Raw genomic sequence first — 23,060 nt, 5'->3', positions numbered from 1 at the left:
GATAAGAGCATTTTGAGGTAGCCTGGCTCTAGTTTCTTGAACTAAAACCTTGCTTCTACAATTAACTCTTTGTGTTTAGTGGAGAACATGACGTTGATTTTCATTTTAAAGGCTGTATACTTAGAATGATTAAACCTCTTGAATGGAAAAAAAAATCAATCCTTCCACACACCTAAAACAGACTAAATGCCAAGAAACTATACACAAATGTGGACAAGCCCTTTGTACTTCTTAGCCTGGAAAACACCTCTGAGACGTGGAGTCTGGTCCCTTCTTATCCCAAGTAACATAAAATGGAATTAATTCCTTTATGAGTTTATCTCATTCTGTCTTAAATGCAGTTATACTTTTTCCTCTCCCCATTCTTCAACTGCTTCCCACTGAAAGAAAGTCATCCAGAATGGTTTGATGAGTAGGAACTTTCTTGTAACTATTGCTCTGTGTTTACTCCTGGCCCAGTTATACTTGCCTGAGAACATGCCAACACTTCTGTTCTTCCCTTTTCAGGATAACTTTGAATGTTTATGGTTCTAGTGAAAAAAATTTCAAGTTTACTATTAAAAAAAATTATGCAAAATAGAGCCCTATTGCATCACAGCTCAACACAAGAATCATCAGGCAACTTGGTACCAATGCACTCTCGTGCTATAAAGTTTAGAGGTACTGCTAAAATAATTCCTCCCTCTACTGCTACCTAATGCCAGAGCATTGTGCTGCTGTACTGCCACACCTTTCCCACCTGACTGCTTTGATTTCTTTCCTTGAGAATTGTCTAAATACTTATGGTCAGATTTTCCCCCCTTGATCCTCACATTGCTAATTCATGCTTTTGCAGCCATTTGGGCAATATATATATACTTATTGCTATTTCAACTTCCATCTCCTCCACTTCTTTTAAGCCTTTCTCACAATGGCTATTTTTGTTCTTTGAACTGGAAGCAGATAAACAGCTGATTAAAAACTGAAATGGCATAGAGCAGAAGGTTGTACTACCTGTATATGTCCAGGAGCAATGTAGCATACATTCAAGACTGCATATTATATTCCTACACTAATCTGTAATTCAGTCTGTGGCCCAGGGAACAAAACTGATCTCTCTGTGTGAAAAACATGTGACCACTTTTCTGAAAGGCCCGGGCCCGCCAGAATGACTTCTGATGTTTGCTGCAGGTCTGACTCATGGCCCTAGTTTTGGGGTCACCAGTCACATGGCATTTGCTGGAGGCCTTTCTTTGAGTAGCTTCCAACACTCATTTTCATCTTTAAAGATGAGCTGGAAAGAATCTCCAGCTCAAGCAGTGAAGTGAATATTTAATATTTAATTTATTGTGTAGTTGAAGTGTAATGTTGTGGTACCACAGAATGAAAAGTTGTAACAAAAAGCTGTTCTCTGTGCACACTGAGAGCTCTCTGGGAAGAGAGTGAGTTAAACTACAGACCTGATTCTGTGACTCCAACTGCTAGCATCTATAAGTGGTAAAATGTATATTGATTAGGTACCAGCAGATCCTGCAGGCAGTTTGCCTCGCCCATGTGCAGATGCTCTGCACTTTTAAGAACCAGTGGAAAGTGCTGTGTAAGGATGTGTGGAAATGAGAACTCTTCTTGACATCATGTTTAGTGCATTGGACTCAGACAGCTTGAAGCTTCCAGTGCCTGCCCAGATATGAGTCTGAATAAATAAGACTGAGATCATTCATTACAAGCATATATATCTATTTTTTTTTCCTTCAAAAGTGATGTTTTAAAGACCAAATAGTGGAGTTTGAGCAAGATGAAGGGGAAATTTCAGATGCATCCAAAACTTGATCACGGTAAGAGTATTCACTGAATGTATATACAATGATATTTAGTAAAAATTGCCTCTGAAATAAAAAGATTTAAGGAGAAAAATTTGAATGTGGAAATTTAGGTTTATGGATGATTGCTTTGTAATTATTAATACTAAAACCAAATCTGGATTCTTTTTATTTGGATTACTTTGTTTCTTTTGCTTGAACAGGACTTGAGCATGGCAAAATTGGCTGTATAATCTCTTTCTTCAAACTGTTCTAATAATCATGCACATTTATGACGCTATCAGATTTGAAAAAGGAGAAATGAGATGGGTTAGTATATTAACTGACAAGAAGCTAAAGACAAAGAGGATTAGGTTTTGGACCATAGCTTCAGTGCATAAGAATTAGGACATACAAATGATTTGTATCTTTTGAAGGGCATGAAAAGTAGAGACAGGGTTAATCTTTTCCCTTTTAAAGTGTAATTCATGGACTATCAACTTGCCATCCAGAGCTTCAGGCTCTGGATGAGGGTTCTGTCATGAGGGTTTTTCATATTTTAAATTACGTTTGTTAGCTTGCAAGTAATCTGAAAATAGTTGTTAAATACCTTGTTTATATGTTGAAAATTGATATGCTTTTATTGTAGTGCAAGTCCCTCGGAGGCATTTTTGAAAATCTACATTTACATCTGTAAATTTCCATTACTTGAGGAGTCTATTCTATTGTCCTTCTGTCTATTGAATAGAAAATAAAGAAATCCCACCTTAAATGCAATACAAAAAAAAAAAGTACTGTCTCGTATTCAGAAACAAAGCTCCCATGCTGGGTTAAGAGTTTTTATTAAGTTATGTGATGTTTTAATTTATAACTGCTCATATTTTATATGCTGTAAATTATATCAGTAAGAACATAGGTACTTCATATTTTCTTACCTTCATAATGTATACCATCTGTACAATAATTCTGAGGGTTTGGGTGTTTTTTTAAATACGTCTTGATTCATGTAGACAAATCTTATTTCAAGACTCTGTTGCTAAATTATTGTATTATATCTTTCAAGAATTGGAATGGTGAAATGTCATGTCCAGAAGCAGTTTAACTGTTTGTCTTCCTCACTTATGCTATGTCAACGTTATCTGCAGTCAGTTGTCTTTTGTTTTACTGCCCTATAACCCTACATGTAACCCTATTGAAAGTCATCTGGGCTTAGCCAGTAAACTCAGTGCAGAGCATGTTCTTCCCTCTGTTCCCTGGAATGTAAAAGGTGGTGAAGCGGGCAAGAAAAAAATTGTTCTGCCTTGTCTCAATGACTTTTTCAAGTCTTATTTTCCTCTGTATTTTTGAGATTTAAACGGTGCAGAAATATGACAAATAATGAAATCCAGCACTTTTTCTTCACACAACATGTACAGGTACATGTTTTACTCAAACAATATCAGAAATTGGGCAGAAACTCAGAAATACATATCCTCTAAAAAGCTGAAAATAGACTGAGGGAAAGAGTTAAGTGACTGAAAGGACTGTATTAATCAAGCTTTTTCAGATGTTCAAATAGAGTAGCATGGTAATGCTAATCTAATGGACAGGCTTTTTAAATAAAATAGAGTTCAGGACTATGTAAAGAACCTCATGTTATTTTTTCTTAAGCTTTTTATCCATTTATTTTTACCTTTATCTAAAGTCAATGTACATGTCTGGATTTTTGCCATGTTTTTTGTTCTGGGAAGGTCTAATGAGCTTCCTTTGACCCTGACTGAGGCACCCTCTGTAAAACAAAGCTTTTTACTTTATTACCAGCATTTTTCTGTTCCAAGTAAGTTGCTCCCAATAGAACATTTGCGCTCTTAGAACAATTTATTTTTAGGCAAGTAGTAACTTAGACACATAGAATAATGATTATCCCAAAAACAAGTAGCATTTTCTTCTTTCTCGTGCATATCTCTTCAAAGTTTGTTATCTGTTAAATTAAAAAAAAAAAAAAAAAGAAAAAAGTTAAATCTAAAAATGAAATATGTACCAGTTTTTACTCAAGCAATAGAATGAATGAAGTCTAATGAGCATCATTTTTGTAAGAAGGTATTGCTGTCACATGACTGTATTTTCATCCTGTGACTTGATTTTTTTCTAGTTTTGTGCTCCAATATTTGTATCTTGCCAGACCATTTACTAGGTTACTTATGCAATTGCTCTGAATGATCTCTAAAGAATTGACAGTATTCTATATATTTAATTGCAAGGTGTGCATGTTGATGCAAACTAGCAGTCACAAGAATAACTATTTGAATTGTGGTCTTCTGAAATCTTGCTGTTAGCTTCAAGCATAAGTTTGCCCTAGTTTTCATCAGAAACTCTCTCTGTGTCCTACTTTTAATCATAGACTCAAACTCAGAGCTAGTGAGCTATAAGGGAGGACTGAGGATACCTTTAGTTGTTTTACTCCAAAAGAAAATCCACCTTTATACCTTCTTTTCTAAGAATATTAAAATGGAAATTATAAAAATAGAGCTGCAAAGAGTGCTTATATCTGTTTAATTTTTGCTGAAATAATTCTGTTCATTTTCCTTTCTTGTGCGTTTGGTGTAAAACAATTGTGTACGGTGTGAAGTATTTCCCTCCAAGCCATAAAACTGTACATGACAAAGTGCAGTCATGATAGACAGAATGTGTTCTTCTAAGAAAAGAACTGGCAAAGAGTTCCACACTCAGAAAAGTGCTGAACTGTATCCTAATGTGTTGTTGGGTTGTAGAAAACTAAAAGCTTAATTTTCTGTTGTTTATTAACATAATTATTTTAATATAGATTTGTCTTAAGTCTTTTATCAGACTGAAGAGCATACAACTTAAATCTGTCTTGATATAGGTACTATTGAGTTATCTGTACTGGAAAGAAAAGCTTAGATATTTTGACCTTGTCTTTCTATATGAACTTTTCTACCATTTTGTTTTCTTGTTTTTTTTTTAAATCACAGCAAGATCAGCTTTATACTTGGGCTGCAGTCAGCCAACCCACACATTCAACAGATTACATTGAAGGAAGCTTTCCAAGGAGAATTCCATCTGCGTGGCCTCCACCCAAACCTCCAGATGAAGAACAAAGGCTCAAAATTTCAGAAGAAGGTACAGTTCTTGGATACAGAGAAGATAAATATATGGGATAGGGGAAGCTGCTGTGTTTTAGAACCCGAAATATAAACTTAGTATCTTAGCTGCTAACAAACACCTGGTTTTGAGAATCTTGGATTAGCATCAGAAATAATGTCAGCTAGTATGAATCGAATAAAAAAATTCACCAAAATGCATTCTTTTTGTTAGCAACCAAGATGCATACTTGGCATCTGTCGAGTAATGGATTTTGCCAGGTGCTGTGATATTCTTTTCCAGTTTACATACCTTCAGAGCTATGAAATATGAGTTCTTTTTTCTTCTTAAAAATATGGAAAACTTCAAAAGCCAACTGGTGCTATACTGAAAGTTATTAGAATGGTATAAGGTATTCCTTTGTAGATTCAGCAGTCCTGTGCTGACAGAGGGGTAGGAAAAGTCCATGTGAAAAAATAAAATGAGGTCTTGTTTACAAAGTCATTTTACCTTAAAATTTGTGAGGTTATGCTACCAACTGAATTTCTGCAATCTTCACGCTCTGTAAAAGCTTTGTTTACACTGAAAATTAAAACCAAACAAGTTTGTAGTTGACAGAGAAATTTAGACAAGGATTTCAAGCCTGTTTTCTGTTAGTGGTGTCGATCCGTAAATACCACAAGTTCTTGGAGGCTTTGCTTTCCATTAGTTAGTATTCAGCAGCTCTCAAAACTGTAGTCTGTATTCATCCCCATGTCCTCTATGGAGAGCCATAGGTTATTCTCAAATTTTTCATTCCTTTGCACTCCTCCTTTTCATTGCCCAGATTTGAAGAGTTAAGTCATTATTTCAACAGATCTCTTTGTAACACTTGTAGTCTTTGGGTGGAGTTCATTTCAGATTTGCTTCTCTTGGGGACTTCTCTGCCACTTCCTCTGAAACATGAGCAAAGTGTTTCTTGCATGGACACCTTTTACCATGGCAACATTTTACTTTTACTGGTATCATTTATTTCAGTGGTCACAACCAAAACAAGTGATTCCAAAATGCAATACTGCTGTATTTTCTGTTTATGCTGTGCCTTTTACCAAAGGAATTCTATTGGAGATCTAGGAAACATTTCTGCATCCATCTCACTGATGCAATTAAGAGTCTGGAACTCTGAAGTGCTGGATTGTTGAGCCTGTCCAGTTTTTAACCAATGATCTCCTGTTTGATGATGTATTCAATGGAAGTGCTGCCAAATGTGGTGGTAGAATTCCCAGCCATCCACTCTGAGAGCTGTGTTTCTCAGCTGGGAGACTGAGCTAATGGATGTGTGATCACAGTATTTATGAGTACACTGTGCACTGGAAAAACAAAAGGGTGACTTTCAAATTAAATTATTTTGAGGTTTTAGCCCAGTAGAGGTTGGTGTAAGTCCAGAGTTTAGTTCCTGTAAAATCTAGAAGAATGGTGATAATGTAATATATTTGGAAATGTAAAGATACACTTACAAGTGTATTTCTACCAAAAGGACAATACTAATAATTTTTAAACATATTCATTTTGTATGTGATGTTTTTCTGTTCATTATGCCCACTATATGGGTATAATGTGTATAGGACTTCTCTGTTCCTCATCTCACCCACTGTCCTCTCAACAAAAATTAAAATATTAAGAAATAGAGTTAGAAATAAAGTGAAAAAAATGTGTATTGGGAGTTTTTCTAGGTTTAATATAAGTAGTTCTTAAGAGTTATTTATTGAACTTTTGGTGTGATTTTTCAATGTAGGGCATGGAGGAAAAGGAAAAGTTATAATTCTTTTGAATATAACTGACACAGATGAATAATTTAACTTTCTTTAATTGTTCACATGCTTGCCATTTGGAACAACCTGAAGGTGAGTAATGTGAAACCTGAGGTTAAACACCTCCCTCAAAATTTGTAACTAAATTATTTTGTGTATTTACACCTTATCAGTGTGTAGGGGACAAACATTTTTTAAAAAGTTAGTTATTATGTTCAGGGTAGCTTTATTTTGTTTTATATATAATTATTGTTGTCTGAATTAAAGAGATATATATTAACATTAGAAACAATAGCTCATAAACAAAATACACATTTTAGACACAAGCATTGATTGAGAGAGGAATGCAGCAGAATATTCTTATAGAATCTTTGTTTTTATTATAGACATTAGCATTAGAACAATACTAGGCCTTCAATCTTTAAGTAAGGCAAGACAAAATACTGCGAGGTTTTAGGTAATCCATCCAAAATTAGCAAAGAAGTAAATTCATCTATTTAGTATGATTTGCATTTAATAGTTTTGCTGTATGCTCTGTATCATGTAAAGCATTGCTGGATGTAAGAAAAGAGCTATTAAGAGTAGTTGGGAGTTTTGCGACAGTGGGTTTGGTCAGGTTGATTATTGTTGTTTGGGGATTTTTTAGGTTGGTTATTTATTTAAAAATTTGGAAACAAACATTTGGAAATACCTAATATGAATTTGGGTTCAAGTCAGCAAATACTTATGCTAAAAACATTTTTCACTTCTGGATTCAGTTAAGGTTTTGGAAAAAAATGAGCCAGCATTACGAGTAAGATCAACGTGTATGGGACTAATTTTGTATTTGAATACCCAAATCTGTTCCTGTCTCTTCTTACGGCCTTTCACTCTACCATTATCACATCTCAGCACATTACCTGAATCTAGACTCAACAGGGTATTTGAAATTCAATTGTTTTAATTCTTTACTTATGACACTATTCTACTTAACATAGAGGAAAAAACAGGTAAGCAGGCACTAGAGGCCAGTCATCCCATCTGCCATGTGACTGTTTAACCACTTGTGAAGGTATTCAGAGATTACAGAACTTCTGCAAAATGAAACAGTCTCACCCAACAAATATCAGTGTGGGTTTACAACCTCAAATCTAAGTTAGTCTCTTAAAAAAAAAAATTGAAAAATTGTTTGATTTGGTTTAGAGGGAAGGTTTCATTTCTCAAACATCACTTTTTTCCTTTCCTGAGCCTTATTTTTTTAACTGTGGTGGTAGTGTTTGGTTTATGTTGGGTTTTTTGTGGTTTTTTTATTTTGCTTAACAAAAATGCTTATTTTTGGAATCCTTTTTCAAAGAATAATATTCCTGAGGTAAAAATAAACTAAACAATTGTCAAATTGTTAAATATTGACCGATACATAGGAGTGTCCCGTTCATATTTTCTCAAGTACTTGTATGTAAAGGAGGTAGTTGTGCTAATTTGCACGGCAGAAAACATTAAGCGTTGTGGGTTCATGTCTAAAACTAGAAAAACCAGCAAAGAATGAATCTGTTGTGAGCAAAGATCAAATAGATACTAACATTTCTCTCAAACACAAAGAAATATAAAATCTAAATGATGAGTTATTTCTTGTTAGGTACAGCTTATCCACATCCGGGTAAAAAAAGTTGTGGATTGTTAATTTTCAAGCATTGTGACATAACTCACACTTTTAATGAAGTTTCTTCCTTTTATGTCTCGCTCCCCAACAGCTGGGATTGTCAGAAAGCTGTGAGGAGGCCAAAAGTCTAGGAATTACAAATCCAGAGGCTCTGATTCACAGCTGTTTCACTCTTCCTGCAAATGGTCAAGAGATTTCCCTGTTGAATAGTGGTACCTTTAAACGTGTATGAAAGATGCCACACATATGGTCTCTGGGCAGGTGTGAGAAAAATGCTTCTGTTCTTGTTATGTGTGGATAACTGGGTGATGATCAATAAAGAGGCATCATTAACAGTAGCTCCTAAATTGATTAAAGATCTTTGCACTGTGTAGCTGCTGTAGAGTTGTTAGCTTGTTTTCCTTCTGATTATTTCCTACTGGGAAAGGAAACTGAGACACAGTGTGATTCTTTAAGGTCAGAAAAGTGATCTGGTTTTAAAATAAGAAATAGGATCTAGTTGAGGAGTGTCTTGTGTTTTGCTCTTTAAGATTTGTATTACTACCTATGTCATTGTGGAGTTTTCAAATTTCTGTGGTAGTGGAAGAAAGAAAAACATATTTGGCAACAGTCGTCCATTTTAAGGATGGGTAATTTTTGGGATAATTTGGGAAGTGGGACAGTTAAGATTTTTTTTTAACTTCACACGCCTTTCATTAATTTCTTAACTGTGTATTTCAAAAGATGAGTTAACTTCTTTTATTTATAGAATTTTAAAATCTATATCTTCTTTTCAAAATCAGAGTTGAAATCTACAGCCCGAGAAACAGAGAAGCAATGCATAAGTGGTGTTCAGCAGGAACAGGTAAGAATCTAACAGAATGTTTTATATTTTTTTTAAAAGAGGGCAAAAAGCAGTACTTCTTCTCAGACATTTTTGAAATAGTTTTATGTAGTAAATGTTCTGTATGAAAAAATTCCAGAGTGAGGGTGTTTTATATGCTCCATAGTGTATCTAGGTATAAGGATTGAAGGCTCCTGCCTGCCTAAGTTGATTCTTACAAAATGTTATTGTCTTCTCAAAAGTAAGTTAACTGTCTAATGACATTAGTAAGGAATAGTTATAAAAGATCTTATTATAACAGCTAATCTACAGAAGTGCATGTAAGTAATAGGGGCAGGGATTTTTTTCTGACTCTCTCCTCAAGCTTCCAGCAGTGGTAGTATGTGAACAGGTTTAGAGGGCCATGCTGGACTTAAAAGGAGATAATGTAATACTGGGACAGTGGAGACAGTCTGGGCTGGACTTATGCCACAGAAACTCAGTCTATCTTATTTTTTTAGCATGTCACCATACATGGTCTATTTGTCATTAAAGGTGGTGTTTAATGGGGCTGAGCAACTTTAAATTCTGTTCCCCTTATCTTACTTGTGGATAACACTATTCAGTTGTTCTGGAAGTCATTAGAAGCAAGGCTAAGTTCTGAAATCTTGGTTTGAAACAAGCAGTGACCAAAAGCTCTTGGAATCTCTTTTCCTCCTCCTCTGTTTCCCAACTTGTTTTCCTCGTTTTCCCCTTTGGGTTTGTTTTGGGGTTTTTTTTTGGTTTCTTATGGTTTGCTGGGTGTTTTGTTGTGGGGTTTAAGGATTTTGTTTGTTTGTTTTGTTGTTTGTGAGGCTTTTTGTATTAGTGACAAGACAATTCAAATATCACTGTATCAAGCAGAATTTGTGAAAATGGTCAGTGATTTGCTTTTCAGGGAAAAATAAGGAATGCATCATTAAGTACATACTACTGACCATTAGAATAGCAAATTTAATTTGATCTTGATCATGCTTTTGTGAGCCATGGGTGGGAAGAGTATGTGTATTAACTTTATGTCTTGTCTTGTCTTGCCAGATAACTTGAAAGAGTTCTTCTAGTTGGTTACCTAAATTCTTCTACCTTTACGATATGGAACACTTTAAAACTGCAGCTCATTAACAAAAATAATATTAAAAATAATTCTTCATTGCAATATTTTAAGTTTAACCTAAAATATATTTTCTCATGCTGTTTTTATATTCCAGTCACCCAGGTTTCACTAGCAATGGTTTCTAGTCTTTATTGCGGAAAAGCATTTTTTCCCTATACTTACAGAAAGTTATTGCATGTAAGGAGCATATTTAATCAGTCTTTAGTATTATAATTCATTGCAAGGAGTGACCTATATAAATGGTTTTCTTATTGGAAATGTAATTAATTAAAATAGGTTTATGAATACACAGTTATTTTACCTATGAAAAAACAGTATTATGAGAATGAAGTTTAATCAGGAGTTCTGGAGGACTGTGTGATCACTTGAATGGCATTTATTTGTGGTTGGGATCTTTCCTTTATTTTTAAAACTAGTCTAGTGTGTTGTCCAATTGCTAAATTCCATTTGCTAGTGTTTAGGAGATCCCCATCCCTCGAACTTCATGGTGATCTCTGATGGCACTTGCACGAAATTCTTCCATTCTATACTATTATTCATCAATGGCCTGCAGAGCTAACCATCACCTCACTTGCAGAAAGTCATCTCAAATATTTGCTGTATTATGTCGTCATCATACTGGTTGATTTTAAAAATCAGAGTGGAGGTTTTTTCCTTTTGAGGAACTGTATATGGATAAAGTGTATATGTTTAAATTATTTCTGTAGTGTCCCAAGCAGTCAAGCACATTCTACTTATCCATCAGTGTTTAACTGTAGTCTACAAAAGCATCGAGAAAGTAGAATGGCCATCATGTCTGTAGGTAAATCCTTTACTGCAGTGAGATCGTTCTTGGTGTTATTTGTACATTTTTAAAGTGATGAACATGTTTCTATTAGCGATCTACCCTCTTTTGTTGTCTACAGTTTTAATTTCTGAAAAAAGGAAGCACTGGTTGAAGTTAGCCTAGCCAGGTGACTTTTCTCTTTTTCTTTTTCCTTCATAAATTAAAGAGAGCTCTAGTTTAAAATTTGAATTTATCAGCTAAGTCTTCTCTCAGACTTCTTCCCTCTCCTTTCTCTGGGAAAAGACATTTCCCACATACCACTAATATAAATGAAGATTATTGGCCAGAACACAGTTGTAACATGATGTACTGATGTGCTAATTATCTCAGTTATGATAAACATTTAACTAAAAGTATCAAAATAATTTTAAATTAAAGTCACAAGTAATAGAGCCTTGATTCTATATTTTCATGTCACTTGAAGGGGCTTGTTCATACATATCCTCTCCATTTCCTTATCTTTACAATATTAGATATTATCAGCATGCTTTACAGAATGATTTCTGAAAGTTTTTTTAAGGGTATTTTTTGAGTCCAAAATACTTTTTTTTTTTTTCAAAATTACAGCTAAAAAAATGAGTATGTGGGGGTGTGCTTGCTTTTAGTACAGGAATTGTTAAGCAGTTGAAAAATAAGAAAAATTGGCAGCCATTTCAAGTCGTGGTTTTGAAATGCCAAATAGCAACGATGTCTGCTCAGTCTGCCCTGTATGAACAGAGAAAGTTTTGTTAGGCTTAATTTCTCTAATGAAAGAAGAAGAGAAAAATTGGGTGCCCTAATTTAGAAACTCCAGCTTCAAACCTAATCTTTAAATTTGACAGCTATGCTTCATGCAAGAACCAGTTTCTGTTCTGTTTGTAACCCTGATCTTTCATATTATTCTCACAATTTTCCTTACATTTTAACTCACATTTCAGAGTAGCTTGATGTTGTTTACATGATAGATAGAAATAGATTCTTAGCAAAAAGATGGAGAAAAGAAAGGATCCTTTAATTATAAAATGAGTACATGTAAACTAGGCTTTGGTTACTAGTGGGACATCACAGAGCCAGAAACATAAACTTGTTTGAAAGGCACTTAAAAGCATTGTCTTACACACCATATTATGAAATTATTTTAAATTTCTATTTTTGATCATTTGTGACGAGAATCTATTCCGTGGACCACACAATTTTACAAACAAAGCCCTTATTACAGTTATTTAATTATGAGCATCTACATATAATGAATATACTTCATGCCACCTCATGCCTGGTCCCTGTAATCCCACCTCAGAAGAGAGGAGGTTTTGCCAGACTGTTGTAGTCTCTAACAGTTTGGTTATAAGGCAGTTTGCACTGATTATTTAAACTATATTTACATCAGAAAAGCTTTTCATCAAAAAATTATTATGCTCATAATGTTTCGGTCTTTGTTTGGTTTGGTTCACCACATTTTACCCAACAAAAAAACTCCTCAGTCAAAATTATATGCCTTTTTGGAATTCCGAGTACTCCCACTGGTACTAAAAGCCAGACCAAATTTTGGCAGTTCTGAGGTGCTGAAGACAGGTTTCTACTGCATAATCTATTGGTGCACTTTCCAGCAGTATCATAGGGAAACAATGCTAGTCTTAAAAAACTAAATTACAAGCCAGGTTCTGCCACCTTGAAGATAATTTTTGCTTTATAAAAACAGACTCATGGAGAGTATCTTTAGAATATTCCTAACCATCCCACTTTACTGGTAACTTGTCTCTCAGCAGGGACCTTTCTTATGCTAGTTTTTGACTATGACTTATTATAATTCCTTAGGGTAATAGCTTAGTGATATTGGAAATGTTCCAATTTTGACACTTAGGAATACAAGGAAAAAGGTTCTGAAATCCTTTAAGATAGATATATAATCAGTCTGCTTAGAAAGTATAAAACATTGGTGGGGCTGGAATTTACTTTTCATTATTATAAAATGTCACCACTAGAATTTGTATCAGAAACATGCATGCTGCCCAAAAATCTCTCTTAAAAGAAATTTCAGAGGTTATTCTTTATAGATGAAGGTAGGATAAAGAAGGTAGATGACAGATTAGTATGAAATAGTGAAATAAAAAAGAAGATTTTTTAAAAAGGGGAGATTTTATAAACCTGCTTTAGAAGTGTTATGACACTTGTAGTCTGGTATAAAACCTGTTTTATTTTGGTATTACATGGTTTTTATCAGCACATAGACTAACCATAGACAAGAGAAGTGAACCACTGGCTTCAACAGGAACCTGAGGAAAACTGTGAACTCTTCCTCTGTTGGTTCACAAACAGTTCTGTGGCACTTTTCACACTCTCTGATACTGCATGTTCTTTCTTGAGATATTTATTAAGAAAACACCTGTGAAAAAGTGCCATTCCCTTTCCATCCTGTTGCTATTTGACAGGTTACTTTTTGTAAGGGGCAAGAGAAGGCTTGAGGAAGCAATGAACAGTTACTCTAAAACAATCCTTTTCCTACAAAGATGTGTCTTCCAGAGTCTTAGATTGCAGCAGGGAAAATAAATTACATACTTGGGTAAAAAAAAAGCCAACCAAAAAAAATGTGACATATTCTAAAGGATCTACTATATACATTTGTCTCATTGAGGAAATAAAGGATTGTGAAAGAAGGAAATATTTTTGGATGCTTCCATGTGAATCAAATGATAGTGAATAGAAATGTGTATCTTCTTTTAGGAACTGTACCGATGTAAACTTTCTGCAAAATCATGCTAGCATCCCCAAATTTCAGAAAACAAAAAGTTTAAAAAAATCAGAAGTATGTATCTGGGTTTTTTATCTTGCAAGATACAAACCCGGATTTTTAATATGTGATGTGGAGGGAGTTATAATTCTAATTGTAGGTCCAGTGTTAGAATTGGGGTATCTTAACTTTAAGCAAATGAATTTTAGGAAGTATAGATAGTGTAGATAGGTAGTTTTTTTCTTGTTAGCATTCAGAGAAAATGACGTTTTGTCAGAAATGTACAGATAGGAAACAAAGTTTGTAGGAAATGAGGTGATACAGACCTGGCAGAAGACTTCATTGCCAGGGTCACAGGAACTGCTGAAATGCAGAGCATTTTGCTCAGGCATTAAAGGGGAATTTAACTTTGTGTAACTTCAGGGCAAGTGAAGTACAAATCAAGTCTTTTATGTTCATGAAACATAATTTTTATGCGGAAGTTTCAAGTTTTATTGATGGAATTCTTAGATTCTTAATAATAGAAGTTACATTCTGGGTCAAACATGCTGCCATTTCCAGGTTTATTTTTCTGCTTGTTTGTTTTTGAAAGCCTTAAAAGCACAAACAGATGTTTTATTTCCTAAAACTGTAGCAGGTAAATTAACTAAACTTTTAGAAATATGAAGTAAGATTCTCTGAATTAAGACCTTATTATAGCTTAAGTAAAGACTGTCTGTTCTGGTCTGTGCTCCTTCCTACGTGGCTAATAGCCACTTTATAATTAAATACTGTCATCTGATACTGTTGGGGTTTCTTAGGCCATGAAAGAAGGATGAGAAGACAAACAGAAATATTAGAAACGAGGGAAGAACTACTTATTTAGAGAGTCTGAAGGACATCCTGACAAGATCTGCCTACTCAGCCACTAGATGGCAGCTAAGTATTTTTCAATCCACTGCAAGGCGCTTGGGAGTCATTCCCGGGCGGTCCTGCAGACACCCCACAGCGGGAATTTTATTTATTTTTTTGTCCTGGCCAAAGGAGCACCTTTCTGCTAATTAATAAGTTAGCCTTTAGAATGTACATACACTTACTTTGTTTATTCTAACCAAGATATAGCAATCTGAGCATCTCTCAAAGCAGATCCTCCACTCTCCCCACCCCTCAAAACACTAAATATTTAGAAAGCACTCTTCTGTCACCATTAAGTAGTTTTCTTTGGTTGTTTTTTGTGAGTGTTTTGTTGTTGTTGTTTTGTGGGGGGGGGGAGGGGTTTAACCCTGAAAGAAAAGAAAGGCTGGTTTGGTCTACCAGCCTTCTGCATGACTGCCTTTGAAGTAATAATTAAAAAATTATCAATGAATTACCATCATTTAAATAAAGAGTTAATATGCAGTTGCAGATGAAATTTTTTCTTCAACCACAATCACGAACCCATTTTCTATTTAGTTCTGATGAGGCAGAAGTTTAAAAAAATAAAAGGGAAAAAATCGTGTCAGACATAGTTAATTGGCATATATATGGAACACAAATCACAGACTACATATTTAAATGAAAATACAGGAGTATAGAATGTCATGCCTGTGTGGTAGAAAAATGTAAGCAGTTAATTCTCAGAACAAACATTAGTGTTTTGCATTATATCCAGACTTCACAATACTTGGATAGGCTTCTGTTAATTTGCTTGAAGGCAGTGTTTGCCTCTTTAAAAGAAACAATACATTTTATTATTTTCAGTGGAGTTATAATAACACATTTTTGCACTCTTCCTCCTAGTCATGGTGAGACTTTTTTCTAATCTGTGTGCTGAATGTTAATGTCACAATGAAGTTTTACTTCTGTTCTCATTTTAGTTTCAAAGGTTCTTTATTCTGTTTTTGCACTTTCATTGAGACAGCCATAGGTCTGAAACACATAAAAATCATAGCACGGCTCAGGGTTGAGTGGGCATTAGGAGGTCATAATGCACAAACCTTTTCCACAAACACCCTCCCCCAAGCAAGATTAGCTTAGATGTTTGGTGGTTTTTCTCAGGACTTTGCTCATCTCTGAGTGTGGGGATGAGGTAATGCTAATATGTATTTCCTGCTTTGCCTACTAGTTAGTGGTAAAAGGGTAAGTGTTGCTCTGTATCTGATGCATTGTTTTGATAACAGCTAAAAGAGATGAAAATGTGTGTTCTAAAACCCTGTATTTCCTGTGAGTTACTCCTAATTCAAGTCCTTTCAGGCATTGATTAAAATTCTCAAGAAACTATGGGTCGAGTTCTTGTGATTAATTGCATTTCACAGCTTCTTAACCACAGACTTTTATGAGAATGTATATTAATAATAATAACAACAAGAATAGTAATAATACAGAGTTTGCATCCCTTAATCATAATAGGCATTCTCCTTTTTCCATTCTGACTATGTTTCCACAAAGACGGGGGTTTTGTCATTTTAGGTAAAAATTCTTGGAAATGTAGGACCAGCCTTAGCGTTTGGGCAATAATTGGTGGGGGAAAGAGAAGAATGAGACTAAAACTGGGAAAATAATTTATTTTAATGAGATTAATTTGGTAATACTTAATCTTTGGCTGTAATGTGAGAGACTTTCATTCTTGAAAAAGGAGAACTATGGGATAGGGACTGTACAGAAAGAATTATCACTTTTCTGTCTGTGTTTGATTCTAAGCATTAATATATTTCTTCTCTTGCCTTTTACAGTGAGTTTCTTGTAAAATAATAGCAGAGTACTGTAACTTCCCTTAGGGAGCAGTTAATGGAAATGCATGATAGCTATATACTTATTGAAAATTCTGTTTCATTTGTTCACTCCTCCTCTGACTGCTCACCGGTTTTGTTCATGAAAATAGATAAATTGAGGTAGCTTTCATGACATCTGTGCATTCTTGGCTAGAGCAAAATTATGAGCTATATTCATTAATTGTTATAATACATTTTTTTTCTTAAATTCTCTAAATCAGAAATCTTGTTTCAGATGAAAATCCGCAAACTCCTTTTATATCAAAATATGATTTGCACTGTAAGTTCCATTATTAACATATGAAATTTCCCTCAATTTCCCTCTCCCTTTTGGAGAGTAGTGAGAACAGAGATTTTGTTTGTTCAGTGGTAACATCTTATGCTTGGATTATGTAGAATATTTTTGGTACTATAGTATGTACTTTTCAAGTTTTTTTAAAAAGAATTCCATAGAAATTGAAGAGAACAGCTGAAGGAATTACATGAAATACAGGAAAGCAGTTAGAAAAAGTGTTTGTGTGTAAGTCTCTGTGTGTGTGTGTGTACATATCAGTATGTGGAAAGAAAACTTCTTGTGACATTCCTAGCAGGACATTTCATTTGGCAAGTGGACTTAAACTACTTGAGAGACCTCCTCCACTCAAAAGTGAGAACTGTTTCAAGTTCTTCTTGTATTTCTCTTGGCATTAAATATCAGGTGCTACCTTTTAGTGGTGTAGATCCTGAGATTTTCCACAGGATCCTCTATGTAGAAGGGAGATAAGAAATGCTTTTCTTAGTAAACATAAATATTCATTTAACTTTGAAATACCCCCCAAAAATTAAAAACAACAAAAAATAAATAAATGACAATTATATACTGCTAAACTTGAATGAGAACTTTAAAGTAAGGCTAAGAATAGTTTCTTCTCTTTAGATACAAGACAGAGTAACCAGTTTATCTTCTACTTACATTTAGATCAAAAGTTATCATTACATTTTCCGTCTTAAGTTGGTATAAATAAAAGCAGTAAAATCACTTTTTTTCCTTTTCTGTATTTTGAATACCTTTTCTTCTTTGTATTTGTTCTTTAGAGAACAAGCCCAAAGCTTCATAAAAACTAACTCTCATATTCTAGAATGTATAATTGTTATTTATGACTATTCAAATTTTTCTAGATATACAAATTGGTTTTTTTCTAATGTCAGTGATACCAGAAACTTCTCAATACCTAAAGCTCATTTTTGATGACTTGATTTTGATTGACTTTTTTTAAGGTTCTTTCACTCAAAGTGATACAGCTTTGTTTTTAATATAGCTTTCACACTTTTAAAGAGTTAAAGAAGATGAGAGACTTTCAGGCCCCTGCCTTCAGCATGTTCACGGATGCATTTGTGAAGGCTCTCATTCCATTTCTCCAGACCTGTTCTGTTGTGAGTAGTAGGCTCATGCTTCAGAGTATCTAAAAAGATTTATTCTTACTGTGGATATTTTTTGCTGCTTACTCCCTGCTGGAAGCCTAAGACAAAAGCAACATGTGAACCTCCCATTTTGTGGTCTGGCTGAACCCTTGGATGAAAAGGGCAAGTACTGTGTAGAAGTGTCATAGTCTGGACAGTTGCTTATCAGGATGTGGCAAAGTTCATCTGGAAAATCATTACCTTTCTTGATCTGCCCTCCTAGAGACTAAAGGAGTTCCAAGCCCTTCAAATTTAAACCATTAATGTTCACATTTTAGCTCATGGAATCCATGTTGTTATTTCTAGCATAAAAGCTTACAATTGTTGTACATAAAGTGCACAAAAATAACAATAGCATTAGTTTGCACAATGACTGCTTTCCAGATTGCTGGTCGGTTTCAAGGGGAATTGAAAATCAGGGAAAGTCTGGTGTGAAAAAGTTTAACACCTTTCTCCAATATGTCAGTGCAATCATGTTGAAAGTACGCCAGATTTTATGTTTTAACAGAAAGAGATGAATTGTTGCCTTGGCCTGGATACATGGGAAAACTAACCAAACACTTCAGTATCATAGTTGAAATACTTTAGAAGAAACACAGGTGACAGAAGAAAGGAAGCAATTCATCATGTGTTAGGCATTTCAGTAAGCAATCTAATATTGAGGAGAAAATAAATTCAGACAGTTTTTATCCCAACTTTTAAGGAAATCTGTGACTTTTAAGGTGGCTGCTAACATAAGTGGCTAGGTTCTAGTTATCGTTTCATCTGCACTAGCAGTCTCTTTGCAATCCACAGCACAATAAATAAGATACCCAAAACAGGTAACAGAAGGTTATATTAAATTAACAAAGTTCAACTTTTCTTTCAATACCCAGTCTCATTTACATACTTGTTCTCCACTGGATGAATGATAGAACACTTAAATGAATTTCTGAGCTAAATTAAGCTATGTGGATAGGCAAACCCTTTTGGAAGTCTTATTTATTGCTGTAGTATTTCATGCTTCTCTAATAATGAAATTTCATCTAGGCCAGAACTGAAACCTTCAAGATTTGAGAGGGACTTTTTGTTTGGCTTTTCAGCCTGGATAGTCAGGATATTGCTTATTGCACGTGGAACATGCACAGCCTGTTTGAGAAATGCTGAGGGCTGTTCTATAGCCACACACCTCTCTGTGTATTTTTTTTTTCCTGCTCACTCTTTCATACTCAAGCCACCAGGATAAAGCAAGAGTTAAGCTTCCACAAGTGTTATTTGTGAAGGTTTTAAGTAATACTATGTAATACTACAGTAATTAAATTTGACTCCTATGCATCTCCTAGGGTGGCCAGTGGTTCTGTAAGATTTTATCTTGTCTTGTCTGGAGTCTACAAAAATTCTTTTGAGGTTTCTACTGTAGTAAAACTTGGGGATAACCTAAGGTTGTTTTCCAACCAAGTTTAAGAGTTACACCTTAATGAGAGAAAACTCTTTCAATCTTTGATGTATCTCGAGTTGATTATTCATTAAAATGGATACTGTAAAGAACTGAGATCTTATCCTCTGAAATATGCTTAGCTCAGTGATAAGGAACTTCAAGAAACTAAGCTCTTTTTTCCTCTGATTTCCAGCTTTCCAAGTCAGCATTTGCAATGCATGCATCTTTCTTCAAAGGTGTATGTTCCCTGTTGATTCTGTGTTTGTTTGTTTGAACTATTTGAATTTCAATAATTATCGATCTCTGCATGTAATGGTTTGGGGGGGTTTTTGTCACACATGATAGGTTATTACAAACCCACTAGGCTGATTAGACATGTCCCAGCTCTTTAGGACAGGAAGAGCTGCCTAGTCCATTGCCATCACAGTGTGGACTGGTGTAATCCATCTGCTGTGATGTGTCAGACTGGCAGAGCAGCTCACACCAGATAAGTTTTGTGACCTCGGGCAGGGCAGTGGACTACAGTTTTTGTTTCAGGGCTTGCTTGTTCATTGCTGTACTGAGGAACTCTGCATTGTTTCCTTGCAGCTGTAGGAAGAAAAAATGGACTATGGTGAAAACATGTACCCCTTGTTCCCATATGTGCAGCTTCAGAATAGTAAAAGCTTCTCTCAAAAAGATTTCATCAGGTGGTCTGAGGAAGAAACTAGTATCGAGTACTAATTCTAGTTCTTCAGCAATTCTCTCTAGTGCTATTGGCAAGTTTGCCAACTTTTGACTCAACTTCTACTGCTGTAAAAATAAAATGCTGCAATGGGCCTTGACATTAAGTGAAATGTGAGAATTAATTAGATGGATGCTATTTTTTTTGAATGCAAGTCAAATCTCCACCAGTACGTCTCATTTGCCAATTACTGTAGCACTAAAAATGCCTGTTAAATGTTGTGTCTCCTTTTCTTAAGGTTGATCTGCAGTTGCAAGAAGTAGCTTTGAAAATGAGACAGCTTTAAAGAGAGAAACCTGAATAGAGATCACATTTCTCTGACTGAATTAAATTCTAACTGTGGCTCTACTTTGTGCCATTCGGTGAGCGTGCGCGTTCAAAAATGTTTCACTTCGCGTAAAAAAGAGGCATTTATTAACAGAGCAGTTGGAAAGAGCATCCTTCCAAGTTCCTGTGCACTGCTAGTACCATCAAGTGCTCCCAGGCACACTTACTAGAAGACCTGAGGGGCCTTATTTTGCCATCTTAATCCTGTTTAACTGTATGCTTCTATTTCCTGTGTGTTCTTGCAACTAGGTAACAGCATAGACTCTGATTCATGAATTGTGATGCAGAGAAAAACTCAAGTTTTTTGGCTTGAAAAAATAATAATAAAAAAAGATATCAAAGCAAATATAATTCTATCATCTAAATACAAATTCCATCCTGAGAGGAAATGACACGAAGTGACAAATTGCTGAAAATTATCAAACTGCTGATGCAGCTTTTTGATTTGTAATAGTATAAGGTATTAACTTCTAAAACTAAACTGTAATATGTCTTTATTTTTCAAATATGCCTAAATTACTAATAAGAACTGTCATTATGTTTATTTTAAAAAATATATATTATTTTGTTCTTAATGCATATGAAAAAAGTGAATGTGAATGAAAGCTGAGATAGAAACATATAGACAAATATACAGACACATATACATCTATGTCTGTATATACAGAGAGAGTAGGGCTAATTTTTACAGATGGGGGTCTTTAGGTTTCAGTCACTTGTCTGAGAAACTAAGTTGTCAACTCTGTAGCAGGAGGTAGCTGCAATCTGATCTTTTACATGTTTGAAGATCCTGGACATATTCTATCCATACAGATCAGCTTTAAGCTGGACATCTGAAATGCACATGTGGAAAACATGACAAGATTGGAATGAATTGTATGTAATGTACATGAGCAGATCCAAGTGTACAACCTTTAGCCAGTAAAGCAAACATTTCCAGATCCGTGTACAAACAATCCTATCAGTGCAACCCAAAGAGATCATTCCCAGATTGAGCATCCAATTCATTGCACATGGAACATATACAGCCTGTTTGAGAAATGCTGGGCACTGTTCTATAGCCACACACCTCTGAAATGTTTTTTCCTGCTCACTCTTTCATACTCAAGCCACCAGGATAAAGCAAGGGTTAAGCTCCCACCTTTCTTTCTTTCTTTCTTTACAGAAAGAAGACTGTTCCACAGTACCTGGGTCCTGGGTAAGAACTCTAGGCAAGACAGAGTTTCTTCATATCTCTTTTAAACCCCATAGGTTTCTGCTGTGGAATTGTCCCCTGGATTGAAAATGAAACTTTCTTTCATTATGTGTAGGTTTTTTAATCTCAGTCTTCTGGTCCTTGTCAATAGCTTTTGACCATCTTTGACATGTATGAAAAAATAAGTATTCTCTTGTTTATTCTCTAAGGAAATAGTAGAATTTTCATTTCTGATTGGAATTATATAGTTTTGATTTCCTTCTTTGTTGAGGATAGTGGAAGCATTCTGTGGTTTGCATTTGTTTGATAAGCCCTTTCAGATCTAGAGGTCGACTTTAAACTAGGACTAAGGCAAAAATCCAATTAAACTGCTCTGAGGGCATCTTAAAAGTCTAAGTGAAAAATACCTCTGCCTAAAATAATTACTGAAACACATAAATACTGGGGGCTGTGTTTTGTTTTGCTTTTGGTTTCCTTGTTTTTTAGACCAAATAAATTTAAGTACATCATATCCTCTGGATAAATATCTCTTCATTCACATCAAAGTCTTGTTTGTTCATACAAATGCTGTTTCTATGAAAACCTGGATATGCTGGTGATTGTTAGGTATAACATGATAGGAAATCACCAGCTTGCTTGAAATGCTGTAACTCGAGGATAGCAGAAACACTGCTTCTTAGGGCATGGTTAAACAGCCCCTTTAATCCATCAGTACATTTTCATTTCTTGTCTTAATTGCTAATTCATCTCACTGGATTGCTCATTTTTAAAAGCTTTAAAAAATAGTTCTTCTCTTGAAAGAAATATCATTATCTGCAGGGTAAATTTTCTTGTAGAACAGGGAATTCTAGATTTTTCTTGCAGCTAATGTAGAATTACAGTATTCAAGAATTGGTTCTTTTTCTTGTTAAAAGTTGAATCTAATCTTGTGAGTAGCAGAGTATTTAAAACAGTGAACTGTTCTGAGATCAGCCATTTTTAAGGCAACTCTCTTCAGAGCCATTGAATATTGTGCTTAATCCTGTTGGCCGCAGTTTGTTTATGGCAGAAATGAATTTACTGTATCTCTTATAAATATAGCCCTTGTGGAGTGTTCTTAGAGTGTAAAATGGGAGCTTAGGAGAATTACAGTCTGGGGAAACTGCCTTTGATCTCAGCTGAAAACTCTGTGTTGCCTTAATAGTCCTAGCAACATATTTCCTCTGATAGTGTTGCCTTTTGAAGAACTGATAGGCCTTATTGTATTTGCAGATGGCTGGTAGGGGGATAAGAGCAGATAAAACAAAGGGATAAACAATTTTGTATTCCTCCTTTATTAAGAAATTCTTCAGCAAAACTGTTGCTGCTATGAAGTATTTAGTTATTAAAGGAAACTGAATGGACTGAAGCACCATGAGTAATTTGTAGTGGAAATGCCTTTTTTCCTTCTTATTATGCTGTTTGTTATTATGT

At 34.9% G+C, this 23,060-nt stretch overlaps 1 protein-coding gene across 1 annotated transcript in view; it reads left to right on the top strand.

Annotated features, from left to right (window-relative positions):
- FMN2 (formin 2) overlaps positions 1-23,060 on the top strand; it is a 154,474-nt gene that overhangs the window by 24,414 nt on the left and 107,000 nt on the right. The window contains exons 3-4 of the mRNA XM_063390397.1: positions 4,751-4,898; positions 9,071-9,132. Of these exons, the coding sequence (XP_063246467.1) occupies positions 4,751-4,898; positions 9,071-9,132 (210 nt within the window). The remainder of the gene's footprint in view (positions 1-4,750; positions 4,899-9,070; positions 9,133-23,060) is intronic.

Source organism: Prinia subflava, chromosome 2, assembly GCF_021018805.1.
Source record: "Prinia subflava isolate CZ2003 ecotype Zambia chromosome 2, Cam_Psub_1.2, whole genome shotgun sequence".
Classification (NCBI taxonomy): Eukaryota; Metazoa; Chordata; class Aves; order Passeriformes; family Cisticolidae; genus Prinia; species Prinia subflava.
Note: the sequence above shows the minus strand (reverse complement) of the source record. Positions and strands in the feature narration are given on the sequence as shown.